General features: G+C 42.6%; 1 protein-coding gene across 3 annotated transcripts in view; it reads right to left on the bottom strand.

The window, feature by feature from the left end:
• Positions 1–25,811, bottom strand: part of LOC126262572 (obg-like ATPase 1) — a 307,783-nt gene that overhangs the window by 54,270 nt on the left and 227,702 nt on the right. For 2 of the 3 annotated variants that reach the window (XM_049959288.1, XM_049959300.1), the window contains 4 exons: positions 24,823–24,900; positions 14,300–14,397; positions 13,821–13,961; positions 400–496 (listed from right to left, as the gene is read on the bottom strand). In XM_049959288.1, coding sequence (XP_049815245.1) covers positions 400–496; positions 13,821–13,961; positions 14,300–14,397; positions 24,823–24,900 — 414 coding nt within the window. The remainder of the gene's footprint in view (positions 1–399; positions 497–13,820; positions 13,962–14,299; positions 14,398–24,822; positions 24,901–25,811) is intronic. The other variant, XM_049959310.1, reaches the window with a different exon arrangement.

Here is a 25,811-nt window from a genome sequence, read left to right on the forward strand (position 1 = left end):
GACAGAAGCTTCGCCCAACGACTTACCGTGCTTTCGTTCAGTGCCAGGTCTCCGTTGACATTTTACAAGAGCCTATGAATATCTGCGATACTCTGGTTTTCTGCCAAACGAGACTCAGTTGTTTGGAACGGATTTCTTTTACAGACGCCATTTTGGTGGCTATGTACATCGTTGCCCCTATCGGAACTACATGGAACAACAGGAACTGAAGCTGGAACATTCCACGATCTCCCAAAAAAATTCTGCATTTTTTCAATCGAAATTGGCAGTGAAAAAAATGTGTCAGATTACTTACAGAACGCCCCTCGTAATTTATCTTTCTCCACATTTTACAAAACTTACCCATCCTGTAAAAGAAAAGGAAGCAACATTTCCGTTGAGGTTTCGACCGACACTCACCTGTATGGTCCACGCCTTCACCTCATCCGGACCAGCAGTGAAGAAGTACTGCAGCTGAAGTGCTTTGTAACCCTGCACTATGATCTTGTCCAGCGCACTGTAAAAAAAACACAGTCATGATTGCCGTGTTACATTGAACGCCCACAGTCATTCACTTCAGATGTGGAGTGGCACAGTTTCATTTGCCGAACGGTTCTCATTTCTGAAACTACCTGCCGGATTAAAACTGAGTGGCGAAGCAGTAGTCGGTAGGAACATTGTGCGCGAAAGGAAAGATTCCGGTTTCGAAACCCGGTCCACCACGCAGTTTTAATCTGCCAGAAACTTTCAGAATAGCGCACACTCCGCTGCAGACAGAAAGATTCGTTCTGTTTTCCTCATTCTCTTTTTAAGCATGCTTCAAGTTCCCGTATAACCAACGATTTTTAGGCCAAAGTGGTCAAAATAAGATTCCTCCATCATATTTCTTAAGGAATATAAGCAATGTCGAAAATTTGGAATAAAATATTCTTCTTTTTCTACATTCAGTTCTTCGTTACAGGATGCTCATGTTAACGACGAATGAATTGGAAAGTAAAGCCCCTAATGTAAAAGAAATTATTTTTCGATACCTACTATTTCAGAACATAACAATAATCCTTTAGCATTTCACTTCACGTAACACTGCTTTCCAAATAAGTTTGATAATCATTTTCCGAATATAGCAGGAAGGCACTAAGTGGGGTGAAGAGTACGCTATGCGAAATTTCTTTGTTTGAGGGCAAGTGAAAACAAAACTTAATATTTGCAACTATAACTATGGCCATCATGTCACTGTGCCCTATGTTAACACTGTTGTTTTTTTAGATGTAACAGAGAGAACGTAGTGTACGTGGTCGCAACGTATGGATGCACAAAAACTTTTACACTGTCTACACTATGTGGTCAAAAGCATGTGGACACCCAGCTGAAAATGACCTACAAGTTCGTGGTGCCCTCAATCAGTAATGCTGGAATTCAATATGGTGTTGGTCCACCCTTAGCCTTCCACTCTTGCAGGTATACGTTCAATCAGGTGCTGAAGGTTTCTTGCGGAATGGAAACCCATTCTTCACGGAGTGATGCACTGAGGAGAGGTATCGATGTCGGTCAGTGGGGCCTGGCACGAAGTCGACGTTCTAAAATATCCCAAAGGTGTTCTATAGGATTCAGGTCAGGACCCTGAGCAGGCCAGTCCATTACAGGGATGCTATTGTCGTGTAACCACTCCGCCACAGGCCGTGCATTATGAACTGAACAGGTGCTCGATCGTGTTGAAAGATGCAATCGCCATCCCCGAACTGCTCTTCGACAGTGGGAAGCAAGAAGGTGCTCAAAACATCAATGTAGGCCTGTGCTGTGATAATGCCATGCAAAACAACAAGGGGTTCAAGCCCCCTCAATGAAAATCACGACCACACGATAACACCACCGCCTCCGAATTTTACTGTTGGCACTGCACACGCTGGCAGATGATGTGAATCGGGCATTCCCCATACCCACACCCTGCCATCGGATCGCCACATTGTGTACCGCGATTCGTCACTCCACACAACGTTTCTCCACTGTTCAATCGTCCAATATTTACGCTCCTTACACCATGCGAAGCGTCGTTTGGCATTTGCCGGCGTGATGTGTAGCTTATGAGCAGTCGCTCGCCCATGAAATCCAAGTTTTCTAACCTCTCGCCTAATTGTCATAGTACTTGCAGTGGGTCCAGATGCAGTTTGGAATTCCTGTGTGATGGTCTGGATACATGTCTGCCTACTACACATTACGACCCTCTTCAACTGTCGGCGGCCTCTGTCAGTGAACAGACGAGGTCGGCCTGTACGCTTTTGTGCTGTACGTGTCCCTTCACATTTCCACTTCACTATCACATCGGAAACAGTGGACCTAGGGATGTTTAAACAGACTTTGAAAGTGGAGTGGTAGTTGGTGCAGGACGCCTAGGACATTTCATTTCGGATATCGTCAGGGAAATCAATATTCCGAGATACACAGTATGAAAGGAGTGCAGAGAACACTAAATTTCAGGCATTACTTCTCACCATGGACAACGTAATGGCCGATGGCCTTCGCATAACGACCGAGAGCAGCGGCGTTTGGGCAGAACTGATAGTACTCTAACACAAGCAAAAGTGCGTAAAATAACCGCAGAAATCAAAGTGGGACGTACGTCGAACGTTATCCGTCAGGGCGGTGTGGCGGAATTTGTCGCTAAGGAGCTATGGCAGCAGACGCCCGATGTGAGTGCCTTTACTAACAGCACGTTATCGCCTACAGCGCCTCTCCTAGGTTCGGGACCATAGACGACTGGAGAACGGTGGCCCGGTCAGATGAGTCCCGAGCTGATGGTAGGATTCGACTGTGGTGCACACCCATCGAAGGTGTGGACCCAAGTTGTCAACAAGGCACTGTGCAAGTTGGTGGTGACTGCATAATTGTGTGGAATTTTTTTATGTGGAATGGACTGGGACCTCTGGTTCAAATCAATCGATCATTGACTGGAAATGGTTATGTTCAGCTACTTGGAGACCATTCATGGATTTCATGTCGCCAAACAAAGATGGAATTTTTATTGGTGTCAGTGTGCCATGTCACTGGGGGCCACAATCGTTCGAGACTGGTCTGAAGAATATTCTGGACAATGCGAGTAAATGATCTGGCCATTCAAGATCGCCCGATATGAATCCCATCGAACATTTATGGAACATAATCGAGAACTCAGTTCGGTCACAAAGTCCTGCGGCGGCAACACTTTCGCAATTGTGGACGACTATATAGGCAGCACGGATCAGTATTTCTGCAGAAGACTTCCAACGACTTGTAAGTCTATACCACTCCGAGTTGCTGCATTACGCCGGGCAAAAGGAGGTCCGATACGATATCGGGAGGTATCTCATGACTTTTGTCACCTCTGTGTATGCTAAAGGTGAGTTTTGGAGTAGTGAAGTCACTCTCAGCCAAGTGGAAATCTTTCAGTTCGACGTCACATAGGCAGAAGAAAGGAAGATTTGCGATGACCGTCCCACTGACGATCAAGTAATTAGTGATGTGATCTTTCCAAAGGAACGAATCTGGTATCCATCTTAGTCTATTTACGGAAACCACGGTAATCCTAGATCTGGATGGGTGGACGCAGGATTACAGGCACTCTTCCGCTTGCGAGTACGCTATCTTAACCACTGCGCCGGTTTGCTCGGTCAATTTCACCGGTCATTAGTTCAAGCAGCTTCTCAGCTGGTGGGCCAGGAGGACGCGTGAAACACGTTCGAGTCCTTCCTATAAAAGAAAAATCTGAGGTGGTCATCGGGAATCGAAACCCGTACCTCTGCATCGGTATCGAGCGACGCTAAGAACTAGGGCAGCGCTCTTGGGCGTCAAACCAACTGACACTCGTGCAGAATGAACATAAGCATAATGGTGGGTTCTTGTTTAAAGCGCGAACATACAAGACGGTTACAGAATTCCCGAGTGTGTCCACCCATCTATACTGTGGTTTTCCAGCAAATGTGTGTTATGTTGGAACCGTTTGGGGGACAGATGATTGGGCGCCATTTCGGAACGCCGGGAAACATATAGGAACGAGACTCATTTACGTTTAACAGACAGTTATGAAAATTACCTACGTCCCACAATACAATCAACGCAACGTCTATTGCAAACGTGAACTTTCAGAACACTACACTATAAGACATTATACTGTCTGGACTACACTTATGACAATCCTCAACATATAGAGATTATGAGTCAAAAAGAAACAACGTGGCGAAAAAAGTTAGGTCCTGACGAAGGCAATGGCTGTTCATGAGTGATAGCGCAGAGTGCCAAAACTGGCTTTTATAAAGTAACTAGATGACAAACCTGGCACTGTCCGGGTATTCAGTTTGACAATTTTCCATTACGAAAAAAAAGAAAAAAAAAATGAACTGTGTTTGTAGTGAAGTACTGAAAAAATTTGTTATCCATGTATTCGTGGGAACATCTATGAAATTATGCAACATTCTTACTAAGAAATATCCACAATGTGTAACTACAGTATCCTAACTAAACATGATCCCTGATAGTTTCTGTACGAAGGGCGCAGCTGCTTCGCGTGTCTACAACACATTTTTGTAAATGTCTCTTTGGCAACACCTCTTCATAGCTCTATAGACGGTTATCGTTTTCGCCTACAGCCGTTCGCGCTTCGCAGTACAATCGTCAAAAGCGGTTCCAGATGGCAAGAATTACCGTAAGTTGTCACAACTGTAGGAGCGTCTTAGTAGTACAGAATAGATGTAGTAAAACATCTTGGATGATGTGGCGTTTTTTCACGTATCTCACTGTTTATGTCATCACATGCTTTGAACTATATGGCATACAATGATATATTTCTGTGGGTACATTCAGCGGCAAAAGTGGATACTGTCTGCAGAATGTGTCGCGAATTGAGTTAGTAGAAAATAAGTAACAAATTTAAACGTAGTGCACAGTGCGGTAGTTTTTCATGCATTTCTGTGTTTATGACGTGTTATCTCTTCAACTACGTGTGGTACCACGACAATCTTTTGTAGGTGCATTTGGCGGCCTATGTGGGTACTTCCTGCGAAATTTATTGCGAATACAGTCAGTGGCACAGAACTAATACACTGAAACGCCACGCATTATGCGGCAGTTTCACGTATCTCACTGTTCATGGAATAATATCTCCTGAACTATGATACGTAGGTGGGTCTTACACCACGGCGATTTTTGTGAAACAGTATGAGACATGTATAACACGAGTCTGGTTGAAGTCGGTCCAGTGATTTAGGAGTTGGTGTGGAAAACACACACACACACACACACACACACACACACACACACACACACACTCACTTTGGGACCAGTACAATAGTAATGAAGATAAAAACCCTACGCTGTGGCACCAGAACAATGGTAATGAAGATATTTAATGTCGTTAGTACCTTTACTTGCTTCCGTGAAAAACACATAACATAAGGACAAACTCGCTGCAGATTCCTATATTGGTATCCGAGGTGGTGCACGGTAAGGTTCTTAGCACGACAGCGATTAATGAAAAATTGAGTATAACGTTTATTAATGCCCTTCGGGAAATAAATTATTAGAGTATTAGATTCCGAAAAGTTTCTGACGCTGACAAGAGCGATACGAGTACACACTCAGATGTTTTAAACACAACAGTGGAAACTAGAAAACAGAAAGGAGATATGCGACATTCTGATGGCGTTGCTATCTTGCTGGTCGAGAGTAGGGCTCGAAATATCTCAGGTTTGAATTCTCTCTTCATTTCCCCTTACTTACTGGTGGTACTCAGTAAACACTGCATAATTTCCAGAATGAGATATTTCACTCTGCAGCGGAGTGTGCGCTGATATGAAACTTCCTGGCAGATTAAAACTGTGTGCCCGACCGAGACTCGAACTAGGGACCTTTGCCTTTCGCGGGCAAGTGCTCTACCAACTGAGCTACCGAAGCACGACTCACGCCCGGTCTCACAGCTTCACTTCTGCCAGTACCTCGTCTCCTACCTTCCAAACTATACAGAAGCTCTCCTGCGAACCTTGCACTAGCCCGCGAAAGGCAAGGGTCCCGAGTTCGAGTCTCGGTCGGGCACACAGTTTTAATCTGCCAGGAAGTTTCACTGCATAATTTTTTCGTGTATTTTATATTAACACGGGTGGTCACGCGTAGTTATATCATCATACATTACTACAAAACAGATCAAATTTGGCGTCCTAAAGAACAGCGATGTCCCATTACTCTGTTAAAATGAACAAGTCTGCAACTCAAACCGCTAGACAGAACGTTACATTACAAGAAAAGTATAACATTCGTATCGTTCCCCAAACGGCGGTAAACACATTTGGTAGGAAAAATAGGAATAGCACCTATGGATGTTCTGCTGCTTGAAATAAGATCGAAGCTGAGAAGCATACGCCTGGACGGTTCCAGCAGTACCTTCGACTACAGTATTTTATCCATTCTTTTAAGACTCTTGGCGAATGTAAGCCTTGTATCGGTTTTTGCCTTAGAGAGTGTGTCGGATCTGGCGGTCTAGTGGTAAAGTGCAGCAATGGAAACGGAGGTTGCAGGGCTGGACCTCGGTCGGGCCACGGAAATTTTGAGTCTGCGTTTAATCTAATCTTCACCTCTCAACAATGTTAGGAGCCTATAGGAAGAGCACGTCAGTTTTTGTTGGATGGAGCCGAAGTGGTGTCCAGTTGAAAGAGTTACACCTGGCCACTGAGCGACACGAAATAACCATACCAGAGAGACGTAAATTTGTTTGGAAGAGAAGTGCGGCAGATCCGCATGGCCAGAAGTATGGCAGAAGATGCAGATTATCATCTTATTAAGAGACCAACAAACATAAACTTGCCGTTCATTTTTCGATATAGTCATTATTACCACTGAAACAAGTATTTTGATTTCATCATGCATAATTAAAACGACCCCAGCAAAGAGGTTCTCGACACTTCGCTATCTTAACTTAAGAAGACATTTCTTGATGTACACGAGGCGATGATCAGAGGGTGCATTATCATGGCTGAGATGTGGAATATGCACGTAGGGTGGGAGTCGCTGTTCTAAAATTTCTTAGCATATGTTCCGAATAGTCTGGACGAAGCAGTTGTCTTTGTTTGGATACGCATTATCTATATCGGGACAGTTCTGTATCTCAGCTTTTTATATTGTCGATTATCAATGACAGGTCTAAACCTCACAAGTATTGGTTGGTTGGTTGGTTCGGTGGGTATAGGGACCAAACTACAGGGTCATTAGTCCCTTCTGCAAGTATCTGCCAGTTTACTTCAGATTTTATTCGCGTCTCTTGCACCGAAAAATCCTCTGAGAGTGCACACCCTTGTGGTACACATACACGGTTCCCAGAACTTTCAGTGCACACAGTGTTTGTAGGGATTTGTTTAATTGTAATGATTCTACTTCACGGATTGCTATGTAAGACTCCGCGCTGATGGAAGAAACCCATGCCTGATGAGCAACAACGATATTTGGAAACAATTTCGTCTCCTATTCTCTGCCGTTGGCAACTCAAACACGACGGCACTTTTATTTTCGAAGCCTTTGACGGCTGATCGCAGAGGATGAGGGGAAGGTGCAAAGTAGCCGACCTGGCACAGAAATAGCCTCTGTTCAAGTGGCTGTTTAAAGTGTGTGCTCCATTGTAGCATGTACACTGAAATATCTAGCCCAAAGTAAAATTAATCCGAAGTTGAGGACGATTTATCAGAACCTTGCTCCTTAATTTTCAACATTAGCTGCTGAATTCAAATGTAGGCGTCTCTCTCTTGGAGATGACCCCTATAAGGTTGTACCAAAGGTGCAACCACATAGCCAGACATCGAAAAAGAGCACGATATTACAAGCTACTGAACAATCGATTTTAAAAGGAGTATGAAATAGCCACACCACAGAAATGTAAGAAGAAAGGTTACGGTTCACCATACGTTAAGAATTTAACAACGAAAATGTTTTACGCATATGAATTGCGCTTTTGTCGAGTACTGACCAAAATGAGATTCAAAAACAAATTTCTATGCAATGTTTGGACTGTTTTAAACATAATCCAACAGTTCTCGTGTGGTGGTTCGTTACTGTAGATGAGTCGTGGGCCGCACCTAACGTCAGAAATTCAACAGCTATCACGGTAGCGGACGGATACCGGTGGTCAAGCCCAAGGTAGTTTAATCTTCTGCAAAACTTTATAGTTAATGTTTTGTGGGTTTTAAAAGGAATTCTTTCTGTTGATTAACTTGTAAGTAACAAAACTGTCGAATGCTAGGCATGTTTACTGCGTCGACTGGGTAGAAAAAACGTAAGAAATGCGCTGGATAACAAACGTGGGAAAAATCATCTTACCTGACGGCAATGAGAGACGATATGGCAATGAGAAAAACTGAAGGATTTGAAATATTAACCATTTTTTCGTCAGCCCTCAGATACTCGTGTGATGCTGTTATGTATGACAAAGTACTACACGAAAAAGAGCTGCACAAGTATCGAGTCGGATCTTGATAGTATTACAGTGGTGCAAAGACTGCTTTAAATGTCCATAAAAATAAATCCGTGCAAAACGAGAAAAAAGAACGTAGTATCGTATGACTACAACATCAAGTCACTACTGGAAGAGGTGAATTCATACAAATATCAGGGTTGGTTCAAATGGCTCTGAGCACTATGGGACTCAACTGCTGAGGTCTTTAGTCCCCTAGAACTTAGAACTAGTTAAACCTAACTAACCTAAGGACATCACAAACAGCCATGCCCGAGGCAGGATTCGAACCTGCGACCGTAGCGGTCTTGCGGTTCCAGACTGCAGCGCCTTTAACCGCACGGCCACTTCGGCCGGCAAATATCAGGGTGTAACGTTTTATAAGGATATCATATGGAACGATTGCATAGGCTCTGCGTAGGTAAAGCAGGTGGGAGACTCCGGGTCAGTGGAGGAATACTAGGGTAATGCAACCAGTCTATAAAGGAAACTGCTAACGTGACACTCATGTGTTCCATCCCACTATATTCTTCAAATGCGAGAGACCCGATCCAAATAATAATGACCAGATGCATACTGAAGGGCAGAACGAATGGTCATGTGCTTGTTTGACCTTGGGAGTGTGTCACGCACATCATGATGAAAAGTAACTGGTAGTCACTTGAAGATAGACGCAAACTACCCCGAGAAGGCCTACTTACAAAGTTTCAAGAACTAGCTTTAAATGATGAATCCCGCAATGGTCCCGAGGATAAGATTAGACCAATTATATCGCGCACGGGGGAGTTCTATCAATCATGTCCCCGCATTCCAATCGTGAATGAATGGGAAAAGTTCTGATAGTTGGTACGGTAGAGTGTACCTTCTGTCATGCACTTCAGAGTGGTTTTGTTGAATACTGTTGTAGATGTATAAGTTTTTCACCTTGCAGATGTTGTATGTTGAAACAAGATTACTTAATTGTCGAATATTATACAGGGTGTCTCCGACGAAAGGTTATACCTGAAGAGCTCTGCGCATCCGCAACAAATCGGAGTGTGTGTGCGTGTGCGTGTGTGTGTGTGTGTGGGGGGGGGGGGGGGGGTACGTACATCACTTTCCTGGCCTTTACGAATTCAGTTGATAAGAAGCGCGTCTGGGGAGCACACTGCGCGTTCTGTGTGAGAATTTTACGGAAACGCTAATTCGGTGACTGAAGCACGAAGGAAAAGTTTGCAGTGATCGTGGATTGCGTAATGTAAATGATGGTCCAGGTATTCCCCCTTACCCTGAACTGGGTCAAAGTGTTTCAGGGGACCCGTTCAGCATTGGCCACACAGAAATCAGGCGACCGAGGTCATCAAAAACGGGAGAATCCGCGGAGAGTGTAAATCAGCCTGCTCGTGATGATCCTAACCTCTCCACTGGTAACCGTGCAAATTCCTTAAATGTGCGTAGACCACCACTGCACCGAATTCTACAAAAAGATCTTAAACTGCACCCTTACAAAGTCTAACTGATGCAACAATTAAAGTCTCAGGATGCTATACATATCCCGCAGTTTGTTAATGATGTGACTGAGTGACCATTTCACGTCATCTTGTTTGCTGACCAGGCTCATTTTCACCTGAACGGTCACACTAATAAGCAAAATTGGCGCTGCTACACCGCAACGAATCCCAAACAGAAGCATGAGAAACACCTACATTCGACAAAAGTTACTGTATGCGCTGTGATGTTTACTCGAGGAATAATTGGCCCGTACTTTTCCGAGGACAACAGCTGTAGTACAGTTCCAGTGAATTCGGAGCGTTATATGTCGATGTATAACTTTTTGGTGCCTGAATTGCAAAAACTTTCCTGGTTACAATCGAAGAACATGGTTTCAGCAAGACGAAGCCACAGCACACATGCACAATGCGTGTATCCTTCAAGTTTGTGAAATTTACCCTGGTAAATTGATCTCCAGGAAGGGACATAAATTGGACCCCACGCAGTCCAGATTTGAGTCCCTTGGCTTGTTTGTTATGGAGATAAACTTAAAGAAAATACCCGTAGCGAAGTGGCAGCCATCCCAGTGTTTAAATGACTAGCCGTCATCCAAAATTTTGTACATCGTTTGAATGAGTGCCGTAGGCGTGCTGGACTGTATTTAAATGACATTACTTTTATGAAGTTAATTACTAAACTGTTTATTTTAATAATAAATAACGATTCTGTCGATAGGCTTCAACCTTTATTTTATTCTGACACGACAAATATAAACTTTCTTTTGAGACACCCTGTACAAGCGGGAAAAAGTGAACAGCGAATTACTGGAGTCTCAGTATCGCCACATGGGACGTACGTGAACGAAGGGATCGGACAGAAACGGAAACTATGTCCGGTGAAGGCGAGCGGGCGAATAGTTTTGAGCCCCTCACAATGAAATTATGGCAGACGGTTTGGGACAGGCGGTGGCGATGCCGGTGCCGACAGAAATCACGTACCTGCCTGCGGAGGCGCCTGCTGGAGCTATAGTTATACGTAATATAACGACACGGGCGCCGCCGGAGAGGCAGAGAGAGGCCTGCCTGCAATTACTCGGAACCCTTTGCCGCTCGGCCAGATGAAATGGACGGACGTAATGCCATTGTTTTACGAGGCGCTGCCCTGCATTTGGGACCGGAGGAATAGTCGTTACAATTGCTCGCCGCCGTCCGGCCCCGCATCATCATGATCATTATTCGTAATGATCGTGATTGCGAAGGACGCCAAACAGTCCTCCCGCGCCGCCCACTAAACCGATGCGCAGATGTATGTGTGAACCAAGAAGCCGCCTCCCACGTCATCAGATCTGAAGTGAAGACGCCGTTCTACTAATGTTACGAAAACTTACGGTATCACGGACGAAATCTTTCGTTTCTGATAAAGTGTTAGCCGTGCCCAACAATCAGGGCAGGTCAAAGCTGTGTGCCATACTTGTGTGCTGTACCATTTGCGACTAGTTCACTTAAGCCATACGTGTACACTCCAGGACTAGTGCACTTTGTTACTGTTCCAAGAACAGCTCGAATAGACACCAGGTTACAGTGTTAGAAATTTAATGGTCTTTCGTCAATGACTTCATATAAGTTCTCCAGCGTACCTCACGGGACTAGAACTCCTGGACAAAAGGAAGTATGGAAAGTAAGAGGCGGGTATTGCCAATATTAAAGTTCTGAGGTCAGGAGGCGAGATGTGCCTGTGGGTGTCCCTCTTATGAGTCGTCAGACGAAGTTTTTCTTATGTTTCAGCAGATATCTGCAATTTCGTTTTTGAAATTTGTAACTGGAGTCAGCCCAAACAAATACTGATTATACAGTCTTCCATGCGACGCCCGTGGAAAGTTTGTTCCCAGCTACAAAGTGGGATTTTACGTGCCCATTCGATAAAGCGATTTATGCGATTTTTGTTTTAGCGATATGTAGAACACGGACAGTGAAACACGAGGAATAACTAGTTCTCCAGCAGCGCCCCTCAGTTGCTGCTGGAGTACTTCGTGTTTCACGGTTCCTGTTAATACATGCCCGTAACACAAATATGACATTAGGCTAATTTGCGACCGCTCTATCGAATAGGCATGTAAAATTCAATTTTAAAAATTATCCTGTTTGTGTAACAGGAAAGAAACTGGCGTTTTCCGTTGAGAACGAGCGTCACAAGAAAGACAAGACGAGTAGTATTCGTTTGGTCTGACTCCAGCTACACAATGCCAAAAATGAAACTGCAAATATCTGGCGAAACGCCAGAGAAAATGCGCCTGGAAACTCTTAGGTTGTAATACATGATGCACACAGTTTCCTAGTTCTAGTACGTCTTCTTAGTCGAAGGGGCATTAAATAATGTTCTTTACTCGAGATTCTGAAATAGCGTTCTGTCATCACAGAACCACAATGGTAAGCCAATATTTTGTGCTGTTTCTTTCAGCGACTCGATAAACAAATATTTTATGGAAGTTACGTAACTGGATACAGTGCACCATGTTCCATCATATGACAGTCGAATTAAGAGTCTATGAATGATGACAGTTCGAATGAAAGCTGCGAGTTCTCGACGGTGCCAACAGGAAATAGAACAAAGTACTTTTTTAAGTCCAGGAAAGATTAATGTAACTGATTAAAATTGCCTTTTCCTCGATTACTATCTAATTGCGAAGAAAGGACGACAGCGTTAAAACCGAATGTAGCTGTAAACAGCACAATTGCATCCTTCACGTCTTCCTGAAAAACTGTGAGAACGATAAGTCTAATGGCAGGTATTGCCAAGTAAATAAATCCCCCGTTCCCACCGATCCACCCCTTGCCACAAGTAAGCCACACAGTCTTCACTAAAAGCACAAAATTCCGTAAGTCCTACGATCGACACTGGCATTCTTCTACTCCGTGTTCTGCATTCATACCCTGTCTCCATAACAATCATCAACGTGGCAGAAAACTTTCTATTTCCCGGTGGTGAAACTGCAACAGGAATTAATTTCACTCTTATAAACCACAAATGCAGCTGTTAGACGTGAAAAAAAAAAAAAAGAATGCTGCTTTGGCATTACACCAGGTACACTTCTTATCGCCGGCCTTTGCGGCCGTGCGGTTCTAGGCGCTTCAGTCCGGAACCGCGCTGCTGCTACGGTCGCAGGTTCGAATCCTGCCTTGGGCTTGGATGTGCGTGATGTCCTTAGGTTAGTTAGGTTTAAGTAGTTCTACGTCTGGGGGATTGATGACCTCAGATGTTAAGTTCCATAGTGCTTAGAGCCATTTGAACCATTCTGAACTACTTATTGTTGGTGCTTCCGTACGTTGTTATGACAAAGTCAGTATACTAAAGCAAAGAACATTAGTTTGTGGAAGAAGTCGAAACAAGCAAGTTCTAGGAGTTTTCGATACGATAGTCACCCTCAGATGATATTAGCAGCTATCGAATGTGTGATAAACGTGAAAATGTCAAAGTATGGAGAATCAAGTATATGGGGGAGACCAAATACTCATATGTTTATACGCAACTTCGACTTGTATTCAGCTCTTATCAGTTTTTATTAACATTGTTATTTTTGCATTTATAAGTTAGTTTTACGACCTTTGGATATTAACCAACCTTTCCACTGCTAAAACGTACTCCATCTACATATCAAATCTGCCTACGTATATGTTCATACACGGCACATGAACAAAATGAACTGAATGTAATGAACTCGTATCTTCAGTATAGCCATAGGCATCTATATACTACTACTACTACTACTACTACTACTACTACTAACAATAATATTAATAATCTATTGAAGCAACAAGTTTCCAAAACAGTAATTTCTTCGAACAAATCACATATAATGAACAGAAATTTGAAACCGTTTAACTGTGTTCTTGAAGGAAACACTACTATTTACCTTGTTGTGTTGTGGTCCTCTAGATATTTCTTCCTCTCCACCTCGTCCATATCCAACAATTTATTTTCAAAGACTCCAGAAAAGGGAATGATTATGGAACCTGGGTCATTTTTATCAACCCATTCTTTGATTTTAATTAACCTAAGGGAAAAGAACAGAATAAATCCTTCAATGTTTTATTATTATTTTTGGGGAAACTTCTTGCAAATGACTGCAAGAAGTAAGAGTATGAAGAGCAAGTGACTATTTTGTTAAGACTGAATTACTGTGCAACAGATACAGGGAGATAAGGTAAAGGCGTCTCCTGATCCATCAACAAAAATTTAAAATCACCTGCCACAATAACAATAGAATTCTCCCTCTTCACTCTGCGGTCTGACAAAAATTTTCTTCAAACATCGAAACGATAATGTCGGGCATACTTTATACTGAAACGTGTTCATTAATATCAATATGAAAATAAATGTATCTGTACTCACCATTTATTCTTTTTTCTGATGTAGTCCTTTTCAGAGAGGTTAACCAGGTATATCACAGGTTTGGTGGTGATGAACATATGCTTGTTTAGGACCTCGATCTGCAGGCGAAAAGAAATTTCTCTTACTGTACAGTCGTTGTAATTCAGCTTTGTAAAGATATGTAAGACTATCACAATGAAATAAATGTTTTCGACTTACTTTCATGTTTTTAAATAAAAATATCTATGTACAATACAACCATCAAATTTGATGTTCTACTTGGTGTCCTCCCACCATCAAAGTTGTACAATTGGGAAAAAAAACGAGCGATGCAATGGAAGATGTATGTCGCCTACAGAAAAATTAAACTTTTGGAGAAAAGAAAAGCACCTGTAGGAGTAAAAAGTGCACAAATGAAATGAAAGTGCTAAGGAAAGACAGAAAGGTTTTGTGGAAGGAATATAGCCTATAGAGGCGTTACACAAAGGACACGAACCTTAAGACGAAGCAAATGAAGAAGAGATGGGGAATGTGGCAACTAGGAGAAGACTTCGACAGTGTGCTGAAAGACCTAGGTCGATAGAAGTCCCCTGGACCATACGACATTCATTTAAAATTATTGAGATTGCACAACTTTTGCTATTTGAGAAGAAAAATAACTGTCAATGCGCGAAATAGATAGGATATAAGATAGACTGGATAAAGCAATAAAAGTATATCTGAAAAAGAGGGATTCTTAACAATGAATGTGTATTTAACTGTTAGAAAGATTTTTCCGAAGTTGTTTTGTCTGGAATGTAGCCTGGTACAGAAGTGAAACGAGGACAATAAAATATTCAGACAAGAAGAGAAAAGAAGATTTTGAAATATGGCGCTGAAGCAGAATGATGAAGATTTGATAGGTAAATCGAATAAGCAATGAAGAGGGTTTGAATCGAACTGGGCAGCAGAAAAGAAATTTATGGTGCAACTTGACTAATAGAGGAGACCGGCTGATAGGACAAACAGGAGCCAAAATTACAGAAGGAGACCAAGACCGACTGTAGCAAGCACGTCCAAATGGATTTAGGTTGCCAGCAGTTATGCAGAAATGAAGAGGCTTGCACAGAATAGACTAGTGAGAAGAGCTTCATCTATCCAGTCCTCGGACTGAAGACTACAACACAAAACGAATGGAAAGGTAAATAAAACTAACTGTCCTCTTTATATCTGTCAAAATCAAGCAGAGTTTTTGGTTCAAATGGCTCTGAGCACTATGAGACTTAAGATCTGAGGTCATCAGTCCCCTAGAACTTATAGCTACTTAAACCTAACTTACCTACGAACATCACACACATCCATGCCCAAGGCAGGATTCGAACTTGCGACCGTAGCTGTCGCGCGGTTCCAAGACTGACACGCCTAGAACCGCTCGGCCACACCGGCCGGCAGGGTTTTTGGTTCTTCACATTTTCGATAAGCACGTTTAGGAATAAAGGCTTCCCGTCTTTTCAAAGTGTTGTTAATTTTGTTTTGAGAAACTCATAAACATTGTTAGAATACACAGTCCAAGTGTCAATCTGCTCTAATACGGAGTTATGGTCAAGAATCTAGCCTTACATAAATTTAGGTTTCACTGTTGAGCGGATTGCATAACTGACTTGATTTTCTTTACGAGACCCGCACATTTCTGGAAAATATCTCTAGAACAAAGAACTCAAGATTTTCTCGTAACGGGCATATATGGTCCAAAATTGTAGTTATTAGAGTTCCAATTCTCTGTGACAGGTAGAACAGGAACCGAAGTACTTTAGTATTGTTCGTGGTTAGTACAGTTACGAGCCCTGGTAGGTCATACAGAGGGCGTGAACAGCGTCAGACGTTGAGTGATGGAAATGGAAATGAGCGTTTGGCGCCATTGGCCGGGAGGCCCCTTGGGGGGCAGGTCCAACCACCTTGACGCAAGTCTTATTACATTCGACGCCACATTGGGCGACCTGCGCGCCGGATGGGGATGAAATGATGATGAAGACAGCACAACACCCAATCCCTGAGCAGAGAATATCCCCGAATCAGCCGGGAATCAAACCCAGGTCCGTAGGACGGCAATCCCTCACGTTCACCACTCAGCTATCGGGCGGACATGTTGAGTGATAGCTGCGAAGGACACGGAGGTGTCAAGTGCTCTTGCAAGACAGCCTTATCAGAACCAGACAGTTTAAAAAGGGGCTTCATTCTGGTCTATGTTTGGCCGGTTGGTCGAATAGTGGAATATTCAGGTTTGCCGGTCATTCATATGTGATAGTGGTCCAATTTGGACCGCATAAGAATGTGAGGCTAGCAGCGATAAATTGCAGTTTTGCACTACCGCAAGATAACCTTCGCTGACGAGTGTTGCAGCGATGTGGGGAGAGGTCCCTTTCTTCCACTTTTGGAGAGGCACAGTGGTATTAATCCTGGAGTCATAGTGTGGGGAGCCATCGGATATGGCTTCAGGTCACGGCTGCTAGTGATGAGGGAAGTCTCAGGGCACAAAGATACGATACGGACATCCTGCGTCCTCTCGTGCAACAGTATCGTGTTCAACTGGACAAAGCTCGTATATACCTGAAACCTGTCTTCATGAACCGTCTGCGTGATGATGTGGTACTCCCACGACCAGCGAGATCCCCGTACATGTACCCGCCAGAACATCTGTTGGATCGGCTTGGACGTCAGCTTCGTTCTAGTGCTAGTGTCCAGAATATAAGGACCAGTTTCAGCAACTGTGGGGCAGCCTGCCCCAGGAAAGGTTACAGCGGCTTTATGACACACTTCGCAACTGAATCATTCCATGCGTATAAGTCAGGGAGAATGCAACCCCATATTGATAAATGGATTCATTCTGCCAAGGTCTTTGTAAAGGAAGCAGTACATTGGCTGACTCTTTGAGGAACGCCTCTGTCGCAGGGTCTGCCACCGGAGTCGGCTGAGTATCTCCGTGACGCTTTCGCGCGTAGCAAATCAACCTGTAACGAAACGTGCTGCTCATCCTCATCCTCTATCTGTCCTATCTGGTACGGATCCCAGGCTGACGTGCAATACTCAGTTACTGGTCGAAGCTACCACCTTTGTTGATGGACTATATTTCCTGAGGATTCCTTCAGTGAATCCCAGTCTGGCATCAGCCTTACCCAGATTAATTTTGTGTGGCCATTCCACTTCAAATCTCCCCGTTGCACACTCCTACATATTTCATGGAAGTTGGTTCAAATGGCTCTGAGCACTATGGGACTTAACTTCTGAGGTTATCAGTCCCCTAGAACTTAGAACTACTTAAACCTAACTAACCTAAGGACATCACACACATCCATGCCCGAGGCAGGATTCGAACCTGCGACCGTAGCGTTTCATGGAAGTAATAGCTTGCAGTGATTGTTCTACAATCGTGTAATCATACAATAAGGGGAATTTCTCTCTATGTATTCGCAATACTTTTGTTTGTGTTGATGGTGAATCACCACTTCCTACACCAAGCGTCTTTCATCTGCAGGTCTTCCTGCATTTCAGTACAATTTTCTAGCGTTGCTACTCCCCTATATACAGCACATCATCAGCGAAAAGCCTCGTGGAACTTTCGACGTTATCAACAAAGTCATTTGTGTATATTGTGAAAAGTAATGGTCCTACAACACTCCACTGGGGCACGCCAGAAAGGTACTTTTACGTGGGAAGACATCTCTCCGTTGAGAAGGACATGCTGTGTTTTGTGTACTAGAATTTCTTCAATCTAATCACGCAGTTGGTCTGATATTCCGCACGCTCGTATTTTGTTCATTAGGCGGCAGTGCAGAAGTGTATCGAATATCTTCTGTAAGAGAACAACACGGCGTCCACCAGGGCACCGGTATCTACTGATTTCTGTTTCTCGTAAACAAATAGAGCGAGCTTGGGTTTCACACGATCGTAATTTACGGAACAACCGATGTTGATTTCTACAGAGTAGATTTCTGTCTCCAGAAATGATATAATAAGCGAGCATAAAACTTGTTCCAAAATTGTACAACAGACCGGCGTCAGTATATTCCTGTGATTCTTCACTTAATACTGATTACAGAAATGTTATAAGCAGTCTTTCGCGAGATTAACTGGCGTCTATCTTCAATCGTTTGCCAATTTAAGTGTTTCATCGTTTCTGTGAAGCACTACCGTGAATCGAACAATCTTCTGAGCATTCCGACTGCCCGCTCTGCCGTTTCAAAAATATCGAAGCATCTATCCACTATTTTACTGGAGCCTTGACACAGTAAAAAAAAACTTCCGCAATTATAAAATGAAACCAGGCACCATTGTTTTACATCTTTTTCTTTCAAGTGTGTTGTGTACTATTTTCTATGCGTTTTCATGGCAAAGTGCGAGAAGTACTGGGTAACCATAAGTAAAGTTCCAGTTTCAAAACAATGTAGAAGGAGAACCACTGCTCAGTACCAGTGTGCTAATCACTGTGCGACCTCGTTCAGTGCAAATGGCTGAGACGGCAGACAAATTTGCCGGCACTGCGTTCGTCTCTCTCTCTCTCTCTCTCTCTCTCTCTCTCTCTCTCTTTCTGCGCCATTCGATGTAGGTTTTCATAGCCAAAGTCAAATATTTCCTGAAATGACTGCAGGAGTAGTGAGATAGACCATGTCGTGAAGATTGCATTACTCTTCACTCCCTGGTGTGGCATCAACTGACAACTAAGTAATCGTACATACGCTGAAATAAGAACGGCCATTCAATTTACATGTTAATCCTGTGTTTTTTCAACTACCGTCATTAAAAAACCAAGTGTGCTTGTCAGAAAACGACATTCATCAATAAGCTCGGTGTAAGTATATGTTAAGTTTTCAGTCTTTTATGATAGATCCCACCACAAATCCTGTGGGCTCACCAATAACAACAAAGAATTATAAGTGTAATGAGTTCATTGTCACAACTTCTCACTAAGTAGATGCACGACGAAGAAATGACCTTTCCACAACGATTCCTAAAAACCTCTATTATACCTCATCTATGCAAAATGATTCGTTGTAGCTATATAAATATCTGATGGGAAATTACAAAAAAAAAGACGAGAATGGGACGCAGTGATGGGAGAGCTCTAACGCAATCCTCCACGGCTGGCATTCTTGTGTGGTATTCAACAGGCCCATCAAGCTTTAAAACCAGGTTTCTCGAAAACGCTTAGTAAGCGCATGGTACTACATCAGCACTTCTTGCACCTTACGTATATGCTATAACGGTACGAGAGAGGAGCGAAATCGTAAAATCGCAGATCTGTTGTGCGTACACTATCTGATCAAAAGTATAGGGACACCTATTAATGAAGATTATTACGGAATGTGTCCACCCTTCGCCTTTATGACGGTTTGAACTCTGCTGGGGACGCTTTCAGTGTGGTGTCTGAATCTCTGTGGAGGGAATGGCAGCCCATTCTTCCTCAACAGCCCCAACCAAAGGAGGTAGAGACGATGAAAAGCGCAGTCTGGACACAAGCCGATGCCTTAAATCATTCCACAGGTGTTTCCCTGAGTTCAGATCTGGACTTTGGGCTGACTAGTCCATTTCAGAAATGCTACTGTCCTCAAACTATTGCATCCACAGATGCTGCTTTATTAGATGGTGCATTGTCGGTGCTGGTACAATTAATCATTGTTTCTAAAAGAGTTCCTCAACTACGCGCGGCATATTATGCTGAAAAATGAGTTATCTTTCCGAATTTATCGTTTTCTTAAGTGCAATAAGGGGACATCATAACCACGAAAAAAAAAATCCATACCACTGGACCACCTCCACCGTACTTCACTACATACGGATGGAACGTAACATTCTCCAGGCATTCACCAAACCCAAACACTTTCATTGGATTGCCAAAGAACATTAGAGATGGGAAAAGCTGTTCTTTTCAGAGTCGGATGAGAACCGGTCACTCACTAGAATGAACTAGCTTTTTTTCATGACTCAGCACTCACCATTCACTAATAAAAATAAGTAAAGGGAAGGTAAATTGCCTTTTTAATTCAGGTCACTAAACCAGTATTTTTATCCGATTTGGCTCTATTTTGAACGAACATATAAAGTGGAGTAATAATTTCGTGGTTAGACACTGGACTCGCATTCGGGAGGACGACGGTTCAATCCCGCGTCCGGCCATCCTGATTTAGGTTTTCCGTGATTTCCCTAAATCACTCCAGGCAAATGCCGGGATGGTTCCTCTGAAAGGGCACGGCCGACTTCCTTCCCCGTCCTTCCCTAATCCGATGAGACCGATGACCACGCTGTCTGGTCTTCTTCCCCAAACCAACCAACCTAATAATTTCGTGTATGTCACTAGTGATTTTCAGATATAAAAGCTTTAAATTTCGTCTGCTGTAAAAATTATAAATATTACAAAAACATGCTAAATGTTTTATCAAGTAGAAATTTTTTAAGCATGAAGACGGATTTTTGTTATATTTTGATATTTTTACTGATAAATTTTTTTAAAAATTGTTACTGCAACTGAAGTGTATCTGCAGTCATCATTTATAGTCAGTATTACCATATATATTCCATTAAGGAAAAATTAATCAATATTGTCATTTACAAATAAAATTTGACACATTTTAGTCGATGTGAGTCTTTCTGCTCTTAGTGCATATTCGTTCTGCTTATGAAAATATTCGTTCACAGGTCACTGACGCTGCTGTGTGATACACAATACTTTCAGGACCAATTGATACAGCACTGGCCACAGCAATTTTCTTGTTTCCCACCAGATTAAGAGATTGCTGTTTCTAAGCATATATCTCTCCGCTAAATATTTGCCCTGTTCGACAATTGCTGCATTTTCTGGATCATCACTTGTTTGAAGCTGACTAATGGTTTCACTGAACTACTCCCAGATTGAAAAAGTCATGTGTCACGGTGGTAACTGGTTGAGAAATGAGCTCTGATTTTTCTCGCTGAACAACCAACGCTTTCATTTCTGCAGTAGCCTCCATGTAGCAGCCCTGAAATGTTTTGTCGTTTGAAAATCCTTGCCTTCGAATCGGGTCCAGTAACGTTGCCTTATTAATAAGTTCGTTGCTGGAGATAATCCCAAACCACTCCGATAGCCCTTTAAGCTAATTATCAGCTAATTTCTTGATGATATTCTTTAGTGTTGTCTTTAAAAGATTTTACTTTCCGTTCCATTAATCTTGGCAAGACTTTCATTTTCGAAAATGAGACTTATCTCTGAGGACGCCGCTTTGATTACCTCATAGAAAACTTTGAAAATCTGTAAAGCCTGTTGCATTATCTCCCAGTCTGTATGTTTTAAGCTTAAGGTGATCGATTTTCCACCTAACATAGCGAGGCAAGAAATTATGGGATCTTTATTTACAGTAAATCTTTGCAACATTTCGTAAGCAGAGTTCTATCTGGTTGAGCCATCTTGTTTCAGTTTCAGTCGGTCTTTTTTTTTTTTAATTTTCTTGCATTTCAGCAAGTTTGCTCGAAGCAAAAGGCCTCTCCTTAAGAAATATAACAATTCATTTGGCCTCGTCAATAATTTTCTGTATGGACTTCTGAACTGCGTGTAGAACAGTGAGGTTGAAAGAATGTACAAAGCGTAGGATATGTGATAGTTTCAGAAGCATGGCAGTTAAAATATTTGGCGGATTTTCTATTATTATGGACATGATTTTAAAACTGATATTGTATTTGGGATAATACACTTTACCAAGTTTGAGATGTTTTCTGCAGTTTGTCTTCGAATTGCGAGCGCTCTAAAAGGTATGACTTTAGTTCATTCTTCTCATCTATGGAATGCGTAGTGGGTTCATACAAAGTAATATAATTTACACTCGTCCACGCATCAGACGAAGGGCAGACCGCCTTTGGTGTGGTCAAGTCATTTTTAGTTTTATCAAATAACTCATGATGCAAAGTGAGAACGTTTTTCGACTTGGTTAATTATAATTTGGGCAAAGCAACTAAGAGAGAGGCTGGTATTATCTGCAAGTCATTTTTAAAAGCTATATATCTAATGACTTACTTTTATTTAATGTGAGTGGCGTTATAATATTAAAAAAAATTCTTATTGGTTGTTGTAAATGAAAAGTAGTTGAGGGTAGGGCACCACAAAAGGAAATAAATCAGGACTTGGTCCAGAACCGGACGACAATGATGGGCTGGATACAGCTTGAGACTCAATTTGAATTTTTGGGAGGTGGAAGCAGGCGTCAATGGGGATAGTTCACGAGAAGCGATTTCTTGAATTTCTGAACTGATTGATAGCGACCTCGATCGGCTTCCCCCACATCGTCCCAGAGGTATTGTAGTATGCTTCGATTTTAGATGTCTCTTCAGGTTTGATGATGAGCCAGAAGCATTGGAAATTATCTGCTGACAGTAGCGGCATTTTCCTTTTTCTTCCATTTTGGTAAAATGATACAGAACATCGCTCGTAATTCTTCTAGGCGAAGGCAATGTGTATTACATATTTTTGTGCAGCACTGGTAAAATCAAAATGTTTACTATTTACATAGACATTGTAAACTGCAAAACCTTAAAGCGAAAACAAATACACATGCAGCACATTCTATAATCAGAAGCTATAGAGTAGGATGTAGAACGTTGTTATCTGCGAAACATAGACCCACAATCGTGAGGTTTGTGTCATATACGAAAAGGTCTGAAATAGTCAGAGTGATTAAGAAACTCGCGACGACAATCCTGATAATATGCGAGGATTTCACGGCTGAAAGATAAAAATTTTGAATAATACGATATCAGAATTTGGGATGAACAGCTTGTGAACAAGAGACGGCTGGATAATGTTGAGGATAAAAGCTGAAAAAAAAAAAAAAAACAGTGTAGAGGAACTCTAAAGCCCGTGCTTTAGAAGCTACAAACTCGTCTACTAATGCAACCACGGGTTGTACCAGTGTGTCTGTATTGTTACTGTAGAGCATAGTTGGCCAACTCATTTCGACGAACTCCGCCATATATTTCAGAATATCAACATCCGTGTCTTTCTTCTAATGAATGTGAACACCTGGCTCAAGCCAAGTGTGCTCTTCAGTTACCTAAATTTAGTCCCCACTGTCCGAAGACACAACAGAAGTAACAGATGATCAGGTGGAGTTGTGGCACAAGTCAAATATAGGTTCGTAAGTATGAAATCCCTTAAGAAAATTTGCCTAATGTGCGTCCTCTACAGACCTCCGAAACTAGGCGATATAGCCTGTTTCGAAACTAAACCTTCAACATTCGATACGACTTGAGAGCATACAAATAATGCTAGGAACATTAACATAAATATTCTGCCCCTTCACTGTAAAATTTCAGATGTGTAGTTTCTTCTTCAAATGTAACAGTATTTCAGCTTGCACCTACCCATAATGCAGCCTATAGTCCGGCCCCATTCCTGTATTTGCCACAAAATCCACAAGCAAAGAAATTTCCTGGAATATCAGCTCACATCATCATATTCATGATGCACCCCCTAAAATATGAAAGGAATAAATTGTGCCAACACACAGAGACTTTAAGTGTATGGTGTACCTGAGCTTGCAGCGGAGGCACAAGAGGGTCTGCCTGGTCTCGGTTTAGCTGCAGTTATTCCTCAACGTTTCCACGTCACTAGCAATCGACTTTCGAAGTCAATGGGCTCTTCCGACCGATCCGTTCTGCTGTTCCTGCTTCTCTACCGACAATACAATACTTCGCCCTATTTGTATACAGGTGGATTCGCCTTTAATGACATCTAATGATTAGTTCCGCATTACGAAGGGGTGTCCTGATATTTTTGACCAGATAGTATACTGCATGCTTCCCTTGTGAGAGGTATGTAAATATTCACAGTCCAGTGAATGGCGCAGAACATTTGATGCCGCAACTGCACCACATTTCCGCATGACTTTCGTTCCGTCAGTGTGTCTTCCTACGTAAAACCCAACACTGACGATGGTACTGATAGATGGGGCAAAATTGCATGTAATACTGTTTCTGTGCCTCTGTTTCTGGGCTTGCTGAAAGCTCGTTAGTGACAGAACGAAAACCACGAGAACAGACTGAGTGACTGCGATCCCTACCATCTGAGATAGCGTACGTGGTGAAGTCTTTATCGACTCAAACAAACAAAATGCCTTTTTTGAACACATGTAAATTCCAAATACGTGACGGAATTCAGCAACATAAAACGCCGAAAGGAAAAAGTAAAACTAAGGATGCAATCGCAGGTAGAGGCAAGATGACCTCTGGCCCAGAGGAGTGTTGTGGCAGGAAACAGAGGAGACGCAAACAGGGGCGAGCAGAGCACGGCTGTCAGGCGACCATTACTCAGGAGGCCCAGCGGGCGGCCGCATTAGTGACGTTGTCGATGGTCGCCCCAGGTGGAGGCGCAGCGGGGCGCCCGCACACCTCTCCAGCGCGCTGACTCTGCGCTTTGGCCGGATAGCAGAGTTGAGGAGAAGAGTGCTCTTCAAGAATATTGCATGGGTCCTCCTCGGTTGAGTGGGGGGCTAACAAAGTGTTCTAATGTATCCATTCTCTCGCTGACTGCGAAGTGGTATACTTACATCGTTAGCGTTCCAGTCTCCGAACCTCAGGTGTCGTTTCTCGTCGACCAATAAAGTTTTGACTTTGCACAGGATGTCCTGAAATAAAACAAGAGACCATTACTAATATCACGACTTAAGAACTTCATACTGGCAGGTAAGTTGTTTATCAAATGCAAACAGCGACAATTTTAGGTATATACATTTATTTCGGGCCAAATGACCAACAATAGACTTTATAAATAATACTCTCGTAATTTGATCGTAGTTTCCCTGTTTCTCTTGTGATGTCTCCTTTAAGAAGGGGCATGACTTTGTTATCATGTGATGACATTATGTAACTGACACACGATGATAATCGTGAGTGAGAAAGAGATACGAATGTAGAAAAGTATCTAATTCCATCGAAGAAATTGAAGATTAGTGTTCAATGGCCTGTTGATACCGAGGTAATTAGAGATAGAGCAAAAAGTCGATGTGGAGAAAATTGGCAGGGGGAAGGGGGAGTCGATAGTGTCCTCACACAAAAATGAAAAGAATTACGTACTGCCTGAAGGCGAGATGTCAGTATCTAATATGCATATTACCTAGGGATACAGACCCACTGACAGGAGAGAGAGACGGGAAAACCAATGAAATGATGGCCATTACTTGTCGTTGACGTAAGATCATGGTGAATTTCGGGTTTCGAGCTGATTTCACGATTCCGCATAAGAACACAAGTGAAATCATTTACTCGGCTACAAATCATAAATTACATCATCCATTAGCTGTTATTCCTAACTGCTTTATGTAGTATATATTAACTAATCATTCGTGGCCACAAAGGTATCAAACGATAAAACTGCAAAACTACTCAAATATGCGACAACACGAGTAATGCTTCGCCAAGCTGAGGAAAAAGACATCATTTTTACGTAAATCAGGACCTACTGTAGATATCGTTTTAGATGACGCAAGCGGAGCGTGTGTCTAGTGATGAAATCAATGCACTGGCTTTGCTGCGTAGG

Source organism: Schistocerca nitens, chromosome 1 (genome assembly GCF_023898315.1).
Source record: "Schistocerca nitens isolate TAMUIC-IGC-003100 chromosome 1, iqSchNite1.1, whole genome shotgun sequence".
NCBI lineage: Eukaryota > Metazoa > Arthropoda > Insecta > Orthoptera > Acrididae > Schistocerca > Schistocerca nitens.